This window comes from Halichoerus grypus, chromosome 7 (genome assembly GCF_964656455.1).
Source record: "Halichoerus grypus chromosome 7, mHalGry1.hap1.1, whole genome shotgun sequence".
Lineage (NCBI taxonomy): Eukaryota > Metazoa > Chordata > Mammalia > Carnivora > Phocidae > Halichoerus > Halichoerus grypus.
In genome coordinates this window covers 12,032,449-12,049,871 of record NC_135718.1, presented here as the reverse complement: position 1 = coordinate 12,049,871, position 17,423 = coordinate 12,032,449, and the positions used below count along the sequence as shown (strand labels likewise).

Genomic DNA, 17,423 nt, shown 5'->3' with positions numbered 1-17,423 from the left:
TGAATTTACGGGCTCCGCTTGCCGGAAGGCACTTTATTAGCAGAACCAGCCGCTTCCCACGCCCAGATCCCCCGAGTGCCCGCCAGGCGCGCGGGGGCGGTCCCGAGCCCTGGGGGGCGCGGTCCGCGTGGACTCGCCACCGCGCAGCCACCCCGCGGCCACCAGGGGGCGCTCGGACCGTGCGGCCACCAACGCGGCCACCAGCTCTAGGTCGCCGCCGACTCGCAGACCCCTTCGCGCCCTCGGAGGAAACAAAGTACACCTTTGTCAGCGTCCCGGCGCGTGTGCGTGTGAGACGGCGCACACTGGCCCGCCTCAGCGTGTGCAGCCTGCCGGGCTGACCTTCCTCCCACTCGAGCACGCCCCGAGGGGCGGCCAGGACCCGCACCGGCTCCTGCCGGAACGCGGCGCTTCGCCCGCCGCCGCCGTGGCCTGTGGATTTCGCTTTCCCAGCTCTCGGCAAGGCGGGAAACGGGCCAGAGGGAGCCCGGCCCCGGGACTGGGGGCTCCGGCTCGGCCGGGCCGCCTTTGATTCGCCCGCTGCCCCTCGCAGCCCGGCGCCCCTAGGCTCCCCGGGCCGCGCCCGCCTTCAGTCTGGGTGCGAGTCCCGGGGCAGGTTTCCGACTCAGGCAGCCTGCGCGCCTCTCCGGCTCCCGCGCGGCGCGTCCGCAGGACTACAAGTTCCAGCAGGCCCCGCGCCAGGAGCGCCGAGGCAGGAGGCGCGGCCCGCTTGGCGCCTGCGCAGTGCGACCACCCGAGCCTGCTAGTACCACACCCCCGGGAGGGACGGAGGGGAGGCAGAAGCATCCGAGGCATTAAAGCATCCGAGGGAGCCGGAGGGGTGGAGAATGGAGTGACAGAGAAACGCGGAGGGTGGGGGGTGGGGGGGAGACTGTTGAGGGAGGGGGGAGGGGGGACACAGAGGGAGGAAGAAGCGGCGGCGGCGGCTCCTCTTTGCAGAGGGGGAAAACTCCGAGGGATAAGAGCAGGAATAATGCGGTAGGCAAGGCGGGCTGCTCGCTCCCGGCTCCCGGCTCCGGCAGCAGCAGCGGCAGCCCGAGCAGCGGCAGCAGCAGCGGCAGCACCCCCAGCAGCTGACAGCCCCGCCGGCAGGCTCCCTCGCTGACCGCCGACTGTCAATGGAGCTGGAAAACATCGTGGCCAACACGGTCTTGCTGAAAGCCAGGGAAGGTAAGAGGCAGGGCGGGTGCGTGCCTGGCGTATTCGCCGCGGGCCGGGGTGCGGGTGTCGGGCGGCGTGTAGGCTGGGGCTGTGCGTGTGCAGGATGCCCGCAGTGAGTTGGTCGCGAGCAGGACACCTCGGAGAGCTGCTCTGCAGACGCTTCAGGGGTCCTGCCCTTGGGCTCAGAGCATCTGGACTTGGGTAGAGAAGGAGAAACGTCGAGGTTGCAGGGATTAGGATGCTAAAATCTCTCTTAGTTTCCGGCTCTAATCTTACAGACCGTGCCATCTCGGCAGCTGTTGAAAGGTCAGTTGGAAAAGCATTCATTCAGGAAGAGATGGGCAAACATGCAAACAAAATAGCTTTTCGAGTCGGCCCGGGATGGTTCTGTGAGTGTGAATTGGTGTGTGTGTTGGGGCGGGTGTGTGTGTGGGGCGGGGGGTGGGGGGGGGTGGAATTAGCAGAAGCCAAGTCTTTGCTTGCGCAGGCTAAGTTGATATAGGCTATTGCTGGAAACCATCCGCTGGGAATGTTTCTTAGGGAAATCCCGTCGTGTGGAAGGAAGCCTTTTAAAGGCAAAGTAAGATGTTAAGGAATTAGCCCGTTCATAGAATTACGGGAGATATGGCTGTACACATCACCTAGAGAATAATTCAGAATTTCAGAGCTGGGTTTTTTCCCTTTGGTGATGGGAGGAAGAGATAACTGAATTGTCTGATCTGGGTTCAGTTAAGAAAAGAAAGGTAAGTGTGCTGGGTGCTTACATGCGTTTTGGGTGCAAATTATTAGATTTCCTGCATTTAGCTGGCAGGAAATATCGTCAAAACGAAGTGGGTAGGAGCCTAAGTCAAAACTGTAAACACACATTTTGACTCTTCCTTGAGATGAAAAAAGAGAGAGAGAGAAAGAAAAAGAAAGAAAAGAAAAAGTGGCCCAGAAACTTAGATGCTTCCTAAAATGATTGCGTGCAAACATACATATTTAGGAACACCTGGAATTTATGTAACATCTCTTTTGCCAAGATTTGAGCTCTGGCGTGCAGCCGTTTTACAAAAAGGGGAAGTGGTTTTTCCCTTTCATGGGAGGAGGCTTTGACACCCAAGGTAGAAGGCAGCCTAAGTAAGGTCTTGACTTCAGAGGGCTACTCAGGGAGCAGTCCACGAAAATGCCTTACCTACTTAATATTTTCATTCACCCACGTTGATGAATGAAGGAAGAATTTTTGGCTAGCAATAAAACGATTCATGTTTAGCCAGCTAGTTCCATCACCTTGTGGCTCTGTACACGCTCTGCGGGTTGGTGATGCACAGCCTAGTAACTCAACCCAGCGTTCACGTCTAATTTCGTCGTCACTTGTCGCTCTAAAGCAGCCGCTTGGAAGGTTTGCTTTGAAAACCCCAGCAGAGTTTAAAATATGCAGGTCCGTACCCCCTCCCTTGCTCAGCTTTGGTGTGAACAGATTTGTAGGAGTGGCTGTTACTTGGGGACTTCAGGTTTCTAAGGTTTCTAAGCTTCTTTCTTTCTACCTAACCTGCCATTTTAGCGAACTGGATCAAGGTGGGGACGAGTGGGCTCTCTCCCGGACTGGGCTGTGCGTCCAGGAGGGAAAGACGCGGAGGAAACAGCCCACCCCCTCAAGATCACAGCCTTTTCAACCGCCACCTAGTGGTGGGACATGGTTGTACATCTTAGGGCTTGGGGGCTGGGAAAGTTTTCCACCCTCCCTCCATTCTGAAATTATTTCTTGGGAAATCACTGGATATGATGGTGCTGGAGGCTTTGCAAGTTTCACTGGTTACTCCTCTAAGGAGGAATTCTGTTCCTTAGATTCGCTGCTCTACACGTTCGTTCGCCTGGGGCATGCGTTTTTCTTCCCTCAGCATTTGGTTGCTTCTTTTAAAATGTTTTGCTTGGAGTTGGCAAAGTGTTATCAATTTTCTCTCCCAAATTGGTCTCTCTAGGGTTTTTTTTTTTTTTTTTTTTAACCGCCTGATATTTTTGTTTGGCAGGTTAACAAATTGTTTTTTTCAGAACTTTAGGGACAGAACTGCAGGCTGGAAGCTCCTATGGAATGACCGAATTACAGTGATTAAAAGTGCTGGAGAATGTGCCTTTCACTTCCTTTACCTTTGAAAGTCTTTTCAATTTCTCTTGGAGAGTTTAGGAGTCGACTCCTGGTGAGAAAATAGCTCTGGACGATGCCTTTGAAATGGAGAGGGCCTTGTCTGTAAGGAAAGGGAGAGATTGACACATGAATGAGAAAAATTAATCACTGACATGGAAACTTCATTTTTTAAATTTGCGTTTCTCCCCGTCTTCCTTTCTTATGTTTAAAGAGAATTCCTGATTTTATGTGCTTCCACTTTCTTCTTATTGGGTCTTTATGAAAGATTTGAGCACCTATATTCTAATTAGTGTGGAAGGTTTTAGAAATAAAAGCAATTTATTTTTCTCTTCTCAGCTGTCATATTCTTGAAGTCATTCTTTTAAATTAAGGAATTCCCCCCCAAAATCGTATTATCCAGATATTCGGAAATGAAAATTTCAGTCAGTTTAGTGAAACATCTAATATAAAATTTATAGTATCCTTAATAATCTGAGTTGTTTAGAATGTTTACAAGCACTTCTTACTTGAAATCTCTTATGAAAGGTCACAGATGAGAAATAATGGGCGTATGTGAAATTTAATTTACTTCACTTAACAAAATACACTGTAAACAATTTAAAATGTGGCTTTCAAGTAAAAGTCACATTTGTCCCAAACAATAGAGAAACAGGCCTTGAAGAAAGACAGACGCACTTTGCAAATGCTGTAAAGGAAATTGTACTTGTCCATGTTGGTGGGTAATTCTGGGGCCTATCTTTCATTATTGTTATGCATTCTTAAAGGCAGATGGCTTCTTAGTTCATTGTAAATTAGATTCTTACCATAATAAAATATGTATAAAGGGAAAACATGAATATATCAATAAAGTAGAAAATCTGTAAGTGGATTAGAGTAAAATGAGTCATTATAAGTAATTATAAAACACAGCAAACAAATCGCACCTTTGTGAAAGTTGTTTTATAAGAAAAGATAGATCTGGATAATCTAGGTTCAGAATTTTAAACCACCCAAATGTATCTTGTGGGCTGTTTATTTGTCCTGGTCTCATAAGAAAACATTGACTTGATCACTCTTAGGAACTTTAGATTACTCTCCTAAAAATTAAGGAAAAAAAAGTTAAGGAAAAAAAAGAAGTTGAGACTGAATTCATGCTGATTTATGGAAATGAGCTTAGTGATTAAGCATTTAATGAAAAGAGACCCAGACTATCTATTTACATTTTAGAATCTCAGAAAATTGGCAAGCAAGCTGGTGTCGAAATAATAGTGAGAAAGAGTGTTTGCAGAGTGTCTTTTGTGTGTCTCTTTTTGGTTTTATTGTTGCAGTAGAGGTTTTTGTATTTTTCTCATATTCTAGATCTCTTGCCTCACTCTTGAGTGAACCACGGTGAGAAGCAATTTTGCAAGGGCTCACCTTTCTTCACAGGCCAGCCATAGCCATATCTGATCAATAAAGATGACAGAGGGAGTATTGATCACATTTTCCTGAGCATGATCCCAGCAGGAACCCAGAAGTCAGAAACGTGATGACTTTGCCATTGGTCACAATTGCCGAGAAGCAGAATATATAGGAACTTTTCTCTCAGATAACTCTGTGGCTTGTTGGCCTGGATCTTCCCGATGATCAAGGTTAGGGGCCTGCGAAAAGGTGAAGTTCTGTGCAGGCAGAGGCTAGGAATGGTAGGAGGAGGGAGGAACCTACAACCAGCCGGTGGAGGGGCAGGCTCTGCCACAGCAGGGCTGAAAGCCCCTGCTCTCTTCCCTCTTTCCCTTGTACCCCTAGTTCTTGAGGATGAAACTGACACGTCAGTATATTTCATTATTAGAACATTGGAATGTCTCTGCAGTTTAGAGCCTCCTAACTGCCACTGGCAGGCAGGCATACTTCTTCCTCCCTGGGGCTTCTCCCTTCAATCTAGCTGTGTAGGAGAGCAGCGGGTGTTCACCCCCAGCGGGAAGCTGCCTGGCCTATTAAGTACAATGCTGTTAAATGAAACTGCCTTTTATTTTTCCTAAGTTTCTTTTCAGTACTGACGACTGAGATAGAGAAACCAAAAGCAATGTTTTCAGAAGGCCTTGCTCTCTTACAGAAAGATTTCAAGTGATGATTTTAATTAATCCAACGGCCTGTTTTAAAAATCATCAGATAAATGCCCACGAGACTCTTATCTTTCAGTAGCTTAGCTGCCGCTTATCAGATTCTAAACTGATGGGCCCAAACTCTTCCAGTGCCCAAACTAATCCTTGTTTAAATGATGTCTTCGGAAGCTGTAACTCTTGTAGTGACTTGATAAATGATAGCCTTTGGGTCTGGGGTGAAGACTTCAGTAATATTTAAGGGGATTCAGGAAAGAGCCCAATATACGACCAAATCCACCTCTACCAAGGGCTATTCAACCCATACCTGGGCACTTCCAGTGTTCTTGGGAAACCATCCAGGACTGTGGGCAATATTTATTTTTATTTTATGTTATTTTTAAAATTTTTTCAGTAGGCTCCACGCCCAGCAGGCAACCCAAAGTGGGGCTTGAACCCACAACCCTGCGATCAAGACCTGAGCTGAGATCAAGAGTCCGATGCTTAACCGACTGAGCCACCCAGGCGCCCCTATGGGCAATATTTAAAGCTCATATTTGTTGCCAAGATATTTGTGGCTCAAGGTAAAGCATTATAATATCTAGACATTTTTTTTTTTAAAGATTTTATTTATTTATTTATTTGACAGAGAGAGACAGCGAGAGAGGGAACACAAGCAGGGGGAGTGGGAGAGGGAGAAGCAGGCTTCCCGCGGAGCAGGGAGCCCGATGCGGGGCTCGATCCCAGGACCCTGGGATCATGACCTGAGCCGAAGGCGGACGCTTAACGACTGAACCACCCAGGCACCCCTAGACATTTTTTGAAATAAAAACAGTCTTATGGTTACAAAAGGATATTACCACAGTCGACCATGCAACTGAGCAGAAACTTGAGAGCACCATAGACAGTGACCACAAACAGGTGACCCCATAGAAAAGGAAATTAGGAGGAGTGCCTGGGGGGCTCAGTCAGTTAAGCGTCTGACTCTTGGTTTCTGCTCAGGTCATGATCCCAGAGTCCTGGGATCAAGCCCCGCATTGGGCTCCCTGGTCAGTGGGGAGTCTGTTTCTCCCTCTCCCTCTTCCGCTTGCTCAGACTCTCTCTCTCTCAATAAATAAATAAAATCTTTAAAAAAATAAAAAATAAAACAAAATAAAAATAAAAAGAAGGCAGTTACCTCCGGACTAGACCATACCACCCCCCTCCCCAGTTTCTCATTTAGAGAAAACCATTCTTAAATTGTCTTCTGGGGATTCTAACAGGGTGAAATCATTCATTCATTCATTCATTCATTCAACATCTCGTTGAAGGGCCCTGTGGGAGGATGTCAGCCTTACAGAGATGCTGCTGGAGGTGGGTGGACAGATGGAACTGGGCCTATCATCATCATCATCATCATCATCATCATCATCTCAGGCTTTTAAACTGGTAAATCATATGAGTAGAACTAAATTTTTTCCCCCCAAAAGCTGAAGTTGATGGTGGTGTGACCTGCGTAGCTGGGTCACCGTATCGACTTTGCTGTTCCTAGGACTTGGAAAATAGCCCGAGGGACCAAAAGGTCATACTTGAGGGATAAGCCTGAAATGTGGTAGACAACTGCTAATTTTCCAAGACATTGTGTTTTTATGAAGGTCAGCTCCTACAAATGGAAAACACTAAAAACAAGGGCAAGAGAACCATTTGGTTGAGAAATGACGAGATCTAAGAGGAGAACTGGTGTGCTGAAGTGGGTGCCCTCCAGCTGGAACTTTGGAGGTCTTTCGAGGGCAGTGGCCTGGGTGGGGTTGATGGGCTGCAGTTCTGGAGTGAAGATGGTGGAGACTGCCTTCCTTTCTGCCTTTGTGTTGTGATTGGTTTGAGCATGTCCTGTGATGCAGCCTGTCACCGGGAATGACCTGGAAGGGTTAAAGGTGTCTAGTCCTCTAAATTGGTGTGCTGTCCAATGTGGCAGCTATTAGCTGCATGTGCTATTTATATTTTAATGAATTAAAATTAAAAATTCAGTTCCTTAGGCAGGCTAACCACATTTCAAGTGCTCAGTAGCCACATGTGGCTAGTGGCTACCTTGTTGGACTGCGCAGATACTGAACATTCCCAGCATTGCAGAAAGTTCATTTGGACATAGCTGCTCTAGAGTTCTACACATTCATTTGAAGAAGAGGGTGATCACCCCCTAACTTCTGACATGAAAACGGGGCGGCGGGAGGAGGTAAAGGAGGGGGAGAGGGAGAAATGGGGAGGGTGTGGAGAAGAGAGAGGGAAAGAGACAGAGGCAGGGAGGGGAGCTGGGGGATGAGGGATTAAGACTGAGTCACTTTGGAGACAAATTTAGTTCAGGGACACTCATAGGTATTGCTGGTGGTGGTGAGCCAGCCATGTTTTTTCTTTTTTTCATATCTTGTTGGGAAGTTTGCCTAGATTGAGCAACTGACTTTCCTGATTCAAATTAAGTGTGTGTTATAGATATAGACAGAGCCCTGTGTAAACTCCTGTTGTGAGGATATTTGAAAACAGTCTTTTTATTAAGAAAAACACATTGTGCGTACAGGAAATCCACGGAAGGAAGGAAAAAAACAAAAACAACCCAACTCTTTCTATGGACTTCAGGAAGGTTTTAAAGTGAGGGTAAAAACAGGTAAAACAATTTTAAGGCTTTCCATTTCTTCTGAACAGGACAGATTGAAATAAAATCACGAAGAAAGATGTCAAAAACACACCATCTTTGTATCCACTTTAAAATGATTACTCCTTAAAAACTGTTTCCTGTGAGATTTGAAAGATTTCAAGGATAACCCAGTTAGAGCACACTTAGAAAGTGGCATAATCATTTGAAACAATGAAACAGTTAGTTGCTGTTTTTCCCAGTCTGAAGCAAGGAACTCTATTTGAAGTTGTGCCAAAGAGTCAACTGGTAACATCCTCCTGACAGAAGTCAGTAATAAATTAGGCTAATTTCCATAGGGCCTGCCTGGGCTCTAGGAATTTGTAATCTGTGGAGTATCAATCTTTTTTTTTTTTAAAGGCAACAATGAAATGAACCTCAAAGGACAACTTCCGGGGAATGTGCAGAAAGCAAAAGAAACTGAGATAAACAGATAAGATGATTCCCGTGTTGTGAAGTGGTGGAGGCCCAGGGGGCAGCCAGTGCTTTGGCTGCCCTGAGCCTTCTCAGTTGGTCTACCGGTCTGGTCTCCACTTGGCAGAAGAGAGATTACCCTGGTTTCACAGATAGGGAGACGGAGATAAAAGGAAGTCACTTGAACTGTGGACTTTCCTGGAGCAACCCTCCAAAGTCCTTTAATGTTCCGAAAGAAATCTTTCTCCTCCCATGTAACGGAAGCCAAAAAACAAACCTATTGCTCAGGGCAGTATGGTTTCTAAATGTAAATGCCCATGAGGTTGCAACTATGGAAGAGAAAGAGGGTCTCTATCACATTTCCTGGGAAAGGGGTATAATGGGAATATAATTGTCCTCACAGATCCTGATTTCAGGTTAATGGCAATTTGAGAGCCATTGGTTGCAGTAATTCTTACTAGGTTGTGAGTGACTACTGATAGGTGAATCCACACGTTAGGTGTTTCCATTTTATTTTTATTTTTAAAATTTTTTTAAAGATTTTATTTATTTATTTGACAGAGAGAGACACAGTGAGAGAGGGAACACAAGCAGGGTGGGTGGGAGAGGGAGAAGCAGGCCTCCCGTGGAGCAGGGAGCCCGATTCGGGGCTCGATCCCAGGACTCTGGGATCATGACCCGAGCCGAAGGCAGACACTTAACGACTGAGCCACCTGGCGCCCCAGGTGTTTCCATTTGAAAGTAGAACTGTTGGGGCGCCTAGGTGGTTCAGTCGGTTAAGTGTCTGCCTTTGGTTCAGGTCATGATTCCTGGGTCCTGGGATCAAGCCCTGCGTCAGGCTCCCTGCTCAGCAAGGAGTCTGCTTCTCCCTCTCCCTCTGCTCCTCCCCTGCACTTGTACTCATGCTCTTTCTCAAATAAATAAATAAATAAATAAAATCTTAAAAAAAAAAAGTAGGACTGTTTATCGATTCAAATGAATCTGTGATTGGGGAGGGGGGATATATGCATGCACGCATGGTGGCTCTGATCCTTTCTGGAGCCCCATTACTGGTATTCTCCTTCTATCTGCATCTTCTCCCCCATCCCCCACACATACCGACACATCAAAAGAGAAGGTCAGCCTCTTGGCATCTCCTCCTGGCAGGGCTCCGAGAGAATCTTGAGAAGCCACAGAATTGCCCCTGAGGGACAAGGCATTAAACCAGATGGGTGGTGGTGGGGACATGTCGTTGGTGGTAGGCTACTCCCTTTCCTTGGCAGAGCCAATAGATGGGCACTGGGCAGGCCAGTTCCTGCTGGCATCAGCTTAGCACGTGCAGGATGCTTCTGCCCCACGCCTGCCTTCCTTGGATGCTTGCTCCCCCTGGGAGACCCTTGCCCTGAAGGACCTCTGCCTGATGGTACCTTTCGGTGTGTGCTCAGATCGCTGCAGTTTTCTTTACTGAATTAAAAAGAAGCAGGCTAGGGTGGGAGAGGTGGGGGGGACCCACCAGACTGATTCCTCTGCCAGATTGTAGGGCGTCCCCCCTCCATCCCAGAGAGAGTGTGTGAAGCAGGCTTTTTCCCCCAGAAAAGCTTCTCAGCATTAACCCCTTTCCATTTTTCAGTGGTAAGTTTATAAATGTTTGCATTTAGAAACCATATTAACCCGTGTGTGTGTGTGTGTGTGTGTGTGTGTGTGTGTGTGTGTGTGTACGTGTTGCATTAATTTAGCAGCTTTACTTTTCAAGGATCTTTGCCAGCTGAGAGAGTCTCTTCTTGGGGGTCCCTGTCAAGCTTGAGGTGCTGGAGAGGAGGCAGCATGATGTCATGGCCTGGTAATGAGGGGACAGGAACTCAAGCCTCTGATCTGCCCCTGCAGAGAGGGTGAACCTCTGAACTTAACCACTTCAGGAAGAGAAGAGGGGTGAAGGACAGAGTTACCCAACTACAAGCTAGAGAGAATCCAGCCAGTGTAATTGGTCTGCCTATCTGATAAAAGGTCTTGTGAAACCTCGTTTGAAAATGGAATTCCATCTTGGCAAAGGTTTTACACCACTTGTGAAATGAAAACAAGCTGGAGGGGTCAACAAATGGCCTAGGAAAAACAGCTTTATAATGGCTGATGCAGAAATGTGCTCTGCTTCATCTTAATGTTGTCTGTTAATGCATTCAGGAAGAGCTTTTGGGGAATGTTCAGATAACATCTGTGAAAAGGAACTCCAAGCTCTAGGAAAACTAAGGGGTGGTGTGGGGACAAAGAATTGGGCCCCAGACTTGCCTGGCAAAGGATGTCTCAAGATCCAACTTTTCTCAAGCCTCGTGCTGCTGAGCCTCTAAGTCACAGATTAGGGAGTGTGTCTGTCAGAGGCGCGTGTGCTTGGTGTGTTCAAGAAACGCTCAACTGATGCTGTAGCAAAGTTACATGGAGGAGAGGGGTAGAGCAGAGAAAGTAAGATCTTCAAGAAATGGCCTTGATGTCACAGTAGATGGTAAATTAGGAAATGGTTCAATGTGGTTAAGAAAGATTAACTAAGGGTATAGGGCAAATTGGAAAATGTTTCCCAAATGTTTGTCTTAACTGTGAAAAATGTCTGGCAAACTCCCCCACCCCCACCCCCAATTTGGAAGTGGTTTGTTTTACTTGTTTTGGAAGAAATAAATATTTGCATTAGACCAAAACATTTGGGGCAAACAGTTCTCCCGAATTCTGAGGCTCTGTGTGGGTTGGAGGAGATGTCTCATGCCGGTAACATCATACCTTTTTTGGCTAAATTGAAGGCACCTTAGGACACAATCTTCACATGTTTTTCACATCACGACTAGAATGAGGCTGAGCAAATGGAAAGAAAATAGGAAGCCAGTGATCCTTCCAGACCTAGGAAAGGCTGTTGGCTTGCCATGTGAAGGATGCAATCGTTCTAGAAAAATAACTTTTTTGCTTATGGGCAAAGAGACTGGATCCAATTAAGACAAGGAAAATGTATGTTAACTTGGGGAAGAAAAAATTTCTAAACAGTCAATTCTGTAATTCTCTCTGGAGAGGAAGAAGCCAGCGTGACGGGGCTTTATGGATGATGCCAAACCCTGTGATATATAATAATTAGCAACCACTGGTTATTTTGCCACACACTCATTCTGCAGACCACTAACCATTGCTTGGGATGGAATGCACCGAGCCTAGATATTTGCCCCAGATGTCTTCCCATCAGTAGTATCCAATTAGAGGGATTTTTAAAATTAAAGCTTAATTCTCTATAACATACAACAGAATATAAATTAAAGAAGGACAAACCTGATTTCCTCAGTGGTTCCACGGGTTACGAAGGTGTGGGTTAGTTTCCGGGTATGCTTCAAGTCTACTTCTCAGCTTACATTTTGGTAACTGCTGGGTGGCTGATGGTTTTATATTATGGTGCCTGGTATTCTCATCTTTTTGGCAGCTTAAAAACATCTCAGGAATGAACGTGAGGGGGTCAAGGATTTGAGAGTCAGGTTCTTCTTGGGCAAGTGTTTAGAAGTGAACCTGGGTCTGCTCGTAATTCCATTCACCCAGGGTGTGGGCCCTTGTGCTCTGAATATCTGCCTTCAATAGGAGAGCTTGGGGCGGAGGGGGGGGGGCGCCTGGGTGTCTCAGTCGTTAGGCATCTGCCTTTGGCTCAGGTCATGATCTTGGGGGGCCTACTTCTCCCCCTCCACACTCCCCCTGCTTGTGTTCCCCCTCTCCCTGTGTCTCTGTCAAATAAATGAAAAAAATCTTAAAAAAAAAAAAAAATAGGAGAGCTTAGGGGCTCCATGGAAGCAAAATTCGGATGGGACTAGCCCCGAATTGGCTTCTGCATCTTGCCCAGTGTCATAAATCCAGCATTTAGTGCATACTTACCATGTACTTGGCACCGTGGCAGGTTCTGACAGGAGGAAAGTGTGAACAATGGAGTCTCTCCCATTTTTCTAGAAGAATCACTTAAAAATGATAGTCCTTTGTGCCCGTTGTTTTAGTTGATCTTTATAATCCTGTGAGTATGTTTTATTCTCCCCCATTCTTGTAGATGAAGAATTGGAGGCTCAGAGGGGTGAATGACTTACCATAGAGTACTCTGCTAGTTCCAGAGCCTGGACCCCGCACCAAGCCCCGTCTCCACACCTGACACTCTTTCTGCTCCGTCATAGCTGCCGTCCTCCACAACTTTACCAGCTGTTGGGAACATCAGTACTGACATACAGGAGACATTTGAAAAAGAATCAAGTGTGCAGCTGTGATTCACAACTAAATAGGAGTCATTCTACCTAATTTTTAAGACTAAAAAAATTTTCCCCAGACAGTCTACCTGTTTGCTAAAGAAAATTCAAACAGCAATGCAAAACAGCAAGAAGAAAGCCAAAACCTCTCTCCTCCCAGGTGTCCCGGCTGCCAGTCCTACCCATCAGAGAAAGTTACCGTCTGCATTTAGGGGGTCATTTTTCCAGATCTCTGTGTCTATGCATGTGTGAGCGTACTTGTCCATTTGACACAAATAGCACACTGCATGCATGCTGTTCTGCAACTGTTTTTAGGCAACAATATGTTGTAGGGCTTCCCCATATCTATGTTTCTAGTTTCCCATGAGATGGATGGGTGTTGGGAAAAAATTGTGAAGCACTTTGGAAACTGAGAGAAATGCTGGGTGTCTTCTAGCATAACCCTGAGGGGTTACCCGGTTCCAAAGGGGTCTGTGTTTTTCATTTGTCTTGGCCTGGTTTAATCGTGTATTTAACCAAGCACCTATAGTGGGCCATTTAGGTTTTACAATTTATTTATTTGTTTATTTATTTTTATTAAGTAGGCTTCATGCCCAGCATGGAGCCCAATGCAGGCTTCGAACTCATGACCCTGAGATTAAGATCTGAGCTGAGATCAAGAGTCAGACGCTCAACTCACTAAGCCACCCCAGGCGCCCTAGGTTTTACAGGTTTTAAATATATTGTAAACAGTGTAGGCATAGCCTATACATTGTGTAACATCTTGATACACTTATTTAAAGATTTAGGTTTTGTTGTTTGTTTGTTTTTTTCCTGTGGTTGTGTCTGCTTAATAGGGTTTCTCCACCCTCTTCCCCACACTCTGCTTTGGGAAGAATAGTAATTATTTCTAAAGTGGAGTTAAATGGCCCTAGGGATGTACAAATACATTTTCTTATGAGAAAGGAGCATGATACACAGGAGGACCTGTGATAAGATGGTTTTGAAACCTTTGGGATGTAACACCCCTCACCTCTGAGACCGCAGTCCTCTTTTCTGTGTTATTCAAAGTTTGGATTAGGGAAATCAAGTTCAGTCAAAGACTTTCCTTGGCAATGACCATGTCATTGCCCCTGGGTTTTGCATTTGTGGGCCAGGCAGGGAACACAGACTCAGATAACGAGCCCACAGCTTTGTAAAACTAGTCTGGTACTTACCTCCTTGGATCATCACTGCAACCTAGACTTGGCCAGTGCTTCTTCTTCATCATTTTCTTTCGGTTTGAGAAAGAAAGAAATCAAGTTCAGAGAGGTGAAGTGATTTTCCAAGGGTGCACAGCAAGGACCTACTTCTCCCCCTTCTCTGGTGCTAACCCAGTACATCTGTTCCCGTCTCTGTGGACTTGCCCGTCTAGTCACGCATTGCACAACTTCAGGGAAGTACCACTTAGCTCACGGAGGTGGTAGATTTGTAAATGTATCTTGGGGTAGGCATGCTCTTTCCTAATTCCCTCAGAGGTGCTGCATGTGCTCCTGGTGGGAGTCCCCCCCGCTAATCTCTCGCGCGCCTGTCTTTCATCTGGTACGGTATTCTCCTCTGTGGAATTCTGTGGGTTCTTCCTCCAGTAGCTACTTTGACTGAAGGTTTGCATGTGATTTACCTAGGCGAGGTTCTAGGAGTCCCATCTTGAGAATCAAGAGCACAAATAAAAATAGTCTAATACAAAAACCAGTCACTGGCCCTGCCTCCCCTCTGTGTCTCCCTCCAAGAGAAGCTTGGCATGAGGGCAGCGTCCAAAGCTTTGGGTCTTCAATATTTTTGTAACCGTTGGAGGGGAGGGTGGCATTTTCTTCCTGGAGGCCTCTGTAGATGTGTTGGCTCATAACTCCAGGGCTCACTGCTGCCCGGGAGCAGCGGAGTGGATCAAACTGAGAAAGGCTGCCCGTTAATTGGATGATTAGTCTGAACATGGCCGTGGACTCACTGTCATCTCCGTGAGCTCCTTTCTGCCGCAGAGAAGGGGTCTGAGGACCAAAGGAAGCCCACGCAGAGTGGTGCCAGAGCCGAGGCAGCCTCTAATGGAGGACCGGTCCCTGGGCCTGGACCGTCCTCCAAGGCGGCTCGGCAGCTCTGATGCTGATTCTCAGGCTGCATTTGTTACCAGGGCGACAAAGTACCACAGCACGGGCAGCTTAGAACCACAGAAATTTATTGTCTCACAGTTCTGGGGGCCAGAAGTCAAAATCAAGTTGTGAGCAGGCCACACTCCCTCTGGAGGTGCTAGGGAAGAATCTGTTCCAGGCCTCTCTCCGTGCTCTGGGAGCTCCAGGTATTCCTTGGCTTATAGATGTCTGTCTTCTCCTTATCTCTCTTCACACGGTCTTCCCTCTGTGCCTGCCTGCCTCTGTGTCCAAATTTCCCCTTTTTATAAAGACACCAGTCAAACTGGATTAGGGCCCAGCCTAATGACCTCATTTTATTTTTTTATTTTTTTCCAAAGATTTTATTTATTTATTTGACAGAGAGAGACACAGCGAGAGAGGGAACACAAGCAGGGGCAGAGGGAGAGGAGAAGCAGGCTTCCCACTGATCAGGGACCCCGATGTGGGACTTGATCCCAGGACCCTGGGATCATGACCCAAGTCAAAGGCAGACGCTTAATGACTGAGCCACCCAGGCGCCCTTAATGACCTCATTTTAACTTCAGTGTAGTTGACATACAATATTATATTAGTTTCAGGTGTACAACATAGTAATTCAACCTTTATGTACATTAGAAACTGACCTCATTTTAACTTAATCACCTCTGTAAAGACCCTACTTCCAAATAAGGTCACATTCTGAGGTTAGGGTTTCAACATATCTTTTTTTGGGGGGGGAGGTGGACACAATTCAACTCATAAGAAAAAGCCCTACCCATGATCTGAATCAGAAGCTCATGGGCAGTACCTAGGAATTTGTATTTTAAAAACTCCCGAGGATCAACCAGGCATGGGAACCAAAGCTCGAAGATTTTTTGAGTCTCTCCCAAGATGATGTTGAGCCTCTACTCCAACCCGGCTCTCCAAATAGGACTCTCTGCACCTTCACTGGGAGCTGGTTTCTGTCCTCTGCTCAAATCTTTCTAGGGTTGGGGAACTCATACCCTCTCTCAAGCAGCCCCTCCTATTTTGAACTGCTGAAGTAAGAAAAATATTTATTAGATAGGCTTCTTGCTTTACCCACTAAATTGCAACCTCCCTGAGAATTTGCTGGTGCATTTTTCTTTACTTGTATCTCCCTGGGCCTCACCAAATGCTGATGGTAAACCTAAATCTGCAGTCAAGCCCAGGTACGCCTGGTCCATTAGGTCCTGGGTCTGCTCTTTGGAGACATCTGGAATACACGCACCACACTTTGCTGGGGGGGGGGGGGAAGTGCAGAAATGTGCTTTGTTTTGTTTTTAAGATTTTATTTGTGAGAGAGAGAGAGTGAGAGAGAGCATGAGCAGGGGGAGAGGGAGAAGCAGGCTCCCTGCCGAGCATGGAGCCAGATGCTCGAGCATGGAGCCAGATGCATGGCTTGATCCCAGGACCCCCGGATCATGACCTGAACTGAAGGCAGATGCTTAACTGACTGAGCCACCCAGGCGCCCCAAAAGGTGTTTTATTATAGCATGGGGACAGGACCCGTGGGCAGAAAGAGCGGCTGGGGCCCTTCTAATATTAGAAGATAACTGTGCTTCCCACTGTAAAATTGAAACCAGAACCCTGGGCTCTGGACTCCCAGCTCGGTGCTTTCCTTGCACATCACGTTCAAGGAACCGACACATTCAGCCTAGGATCAGAATCTGTTAGCAGCTGGGCAGATTGTGTTGCTCACATCTGGCAAAGCTCAAGGACATAGCCATTTAATAACTTCCCGAAGTGGGGTCAAGACACCCACTTTCTTTCTTTTCAAGGTAATATTGGTATCTTTTCTTGCACTTAAGTGTCCTGAGCCAAGATGTTTCAATTCCCCTGAATGAAAGCTCTGTTGATGCCTCTAATGAAGAGGTTGAAGGGGAAGGAAGAAGGTGCCACCACATGCTGTGTGAGCTTTGGCACATTGCTTGACCTCTCTGAGCCATATAAATGTACATCTTGCTCAGGGGATTTCCGGAGCTCTATTCACCCTTTAGATCTGAGAATTTGCTGGTGCATTTTCCACTGATGGTAATTCAACTGTGGGTACTTCATAATAAGATTTGATGTTAATTTGAAGAGCAGCCATTACACATTAAAATGAAAATTACCCCAGGGAAAGAATTAGAGCTGGGAGGGGTTCCATGTGTAATACAAACAAACAGGAAAAAAACCCACCGCTGCTAATTTAACTGATGCTTGCAATCTAAGAAAGGCAAATGCATGATTCTAGTATTTTCTTTAGTGGATTATAGAAAAGAAAATTAAATCAAAAGTCAAAAATAAACAGTTTGATTGCTCTTTACTGTATTTTCTTAATAAACTGTCTTCCTGGAAAGTTTAAAAATACACAGCGCTCTGTCTGGCCAAAGAAAACAATAAGTAAATATTGTTGAGAAAATGTGAGAAATTTCCATCTAGGCATGAGTGACGGCAACATTGTCATGTGGACTTGGAGACATCCCACAAAGAGTTAGAGGTTGATAAGCATTACCTACTTTTCAAGGCTTGTGGTTGGGGACACTGTCGTCACCCACAGGGTTAGAATGGGAGTGGGCACTGCTGAGCATTCTTGTAGGCTCTGGGCAAATCCTGACCCACTTCATTTGCCCACAACGT

The 17,423-nt window shown here is 46.5% G+C and overlaps 1 protein-coding gene across 2 annotated transcripts in view; it reads left to right on the top strand.

Moving 5' to 3' along the window:
• Positions 1-901: 901 nt before the first annotated feature.
• Positions 902-17,423, top strand: part of GRK5 (G protein-coupled receptor kinase 5) — a 207,799-nt gene continuing 191,277 nt past the window's right edge. For both annotated transcript variants that reach the window (XM_036123835.2, XM_036123833.2), the window contains exon 1: positions 902-1,191. In XM_036123835.2, coding sequence (XP_035979728.1) covers positions 1,140-1,191 — 52 coding nt within the window. In that variant the 5' untranslated portion in view covers positions 902-1,139. The remainder of the gene's footprint in view (positions 1,192-17,423) is intronic.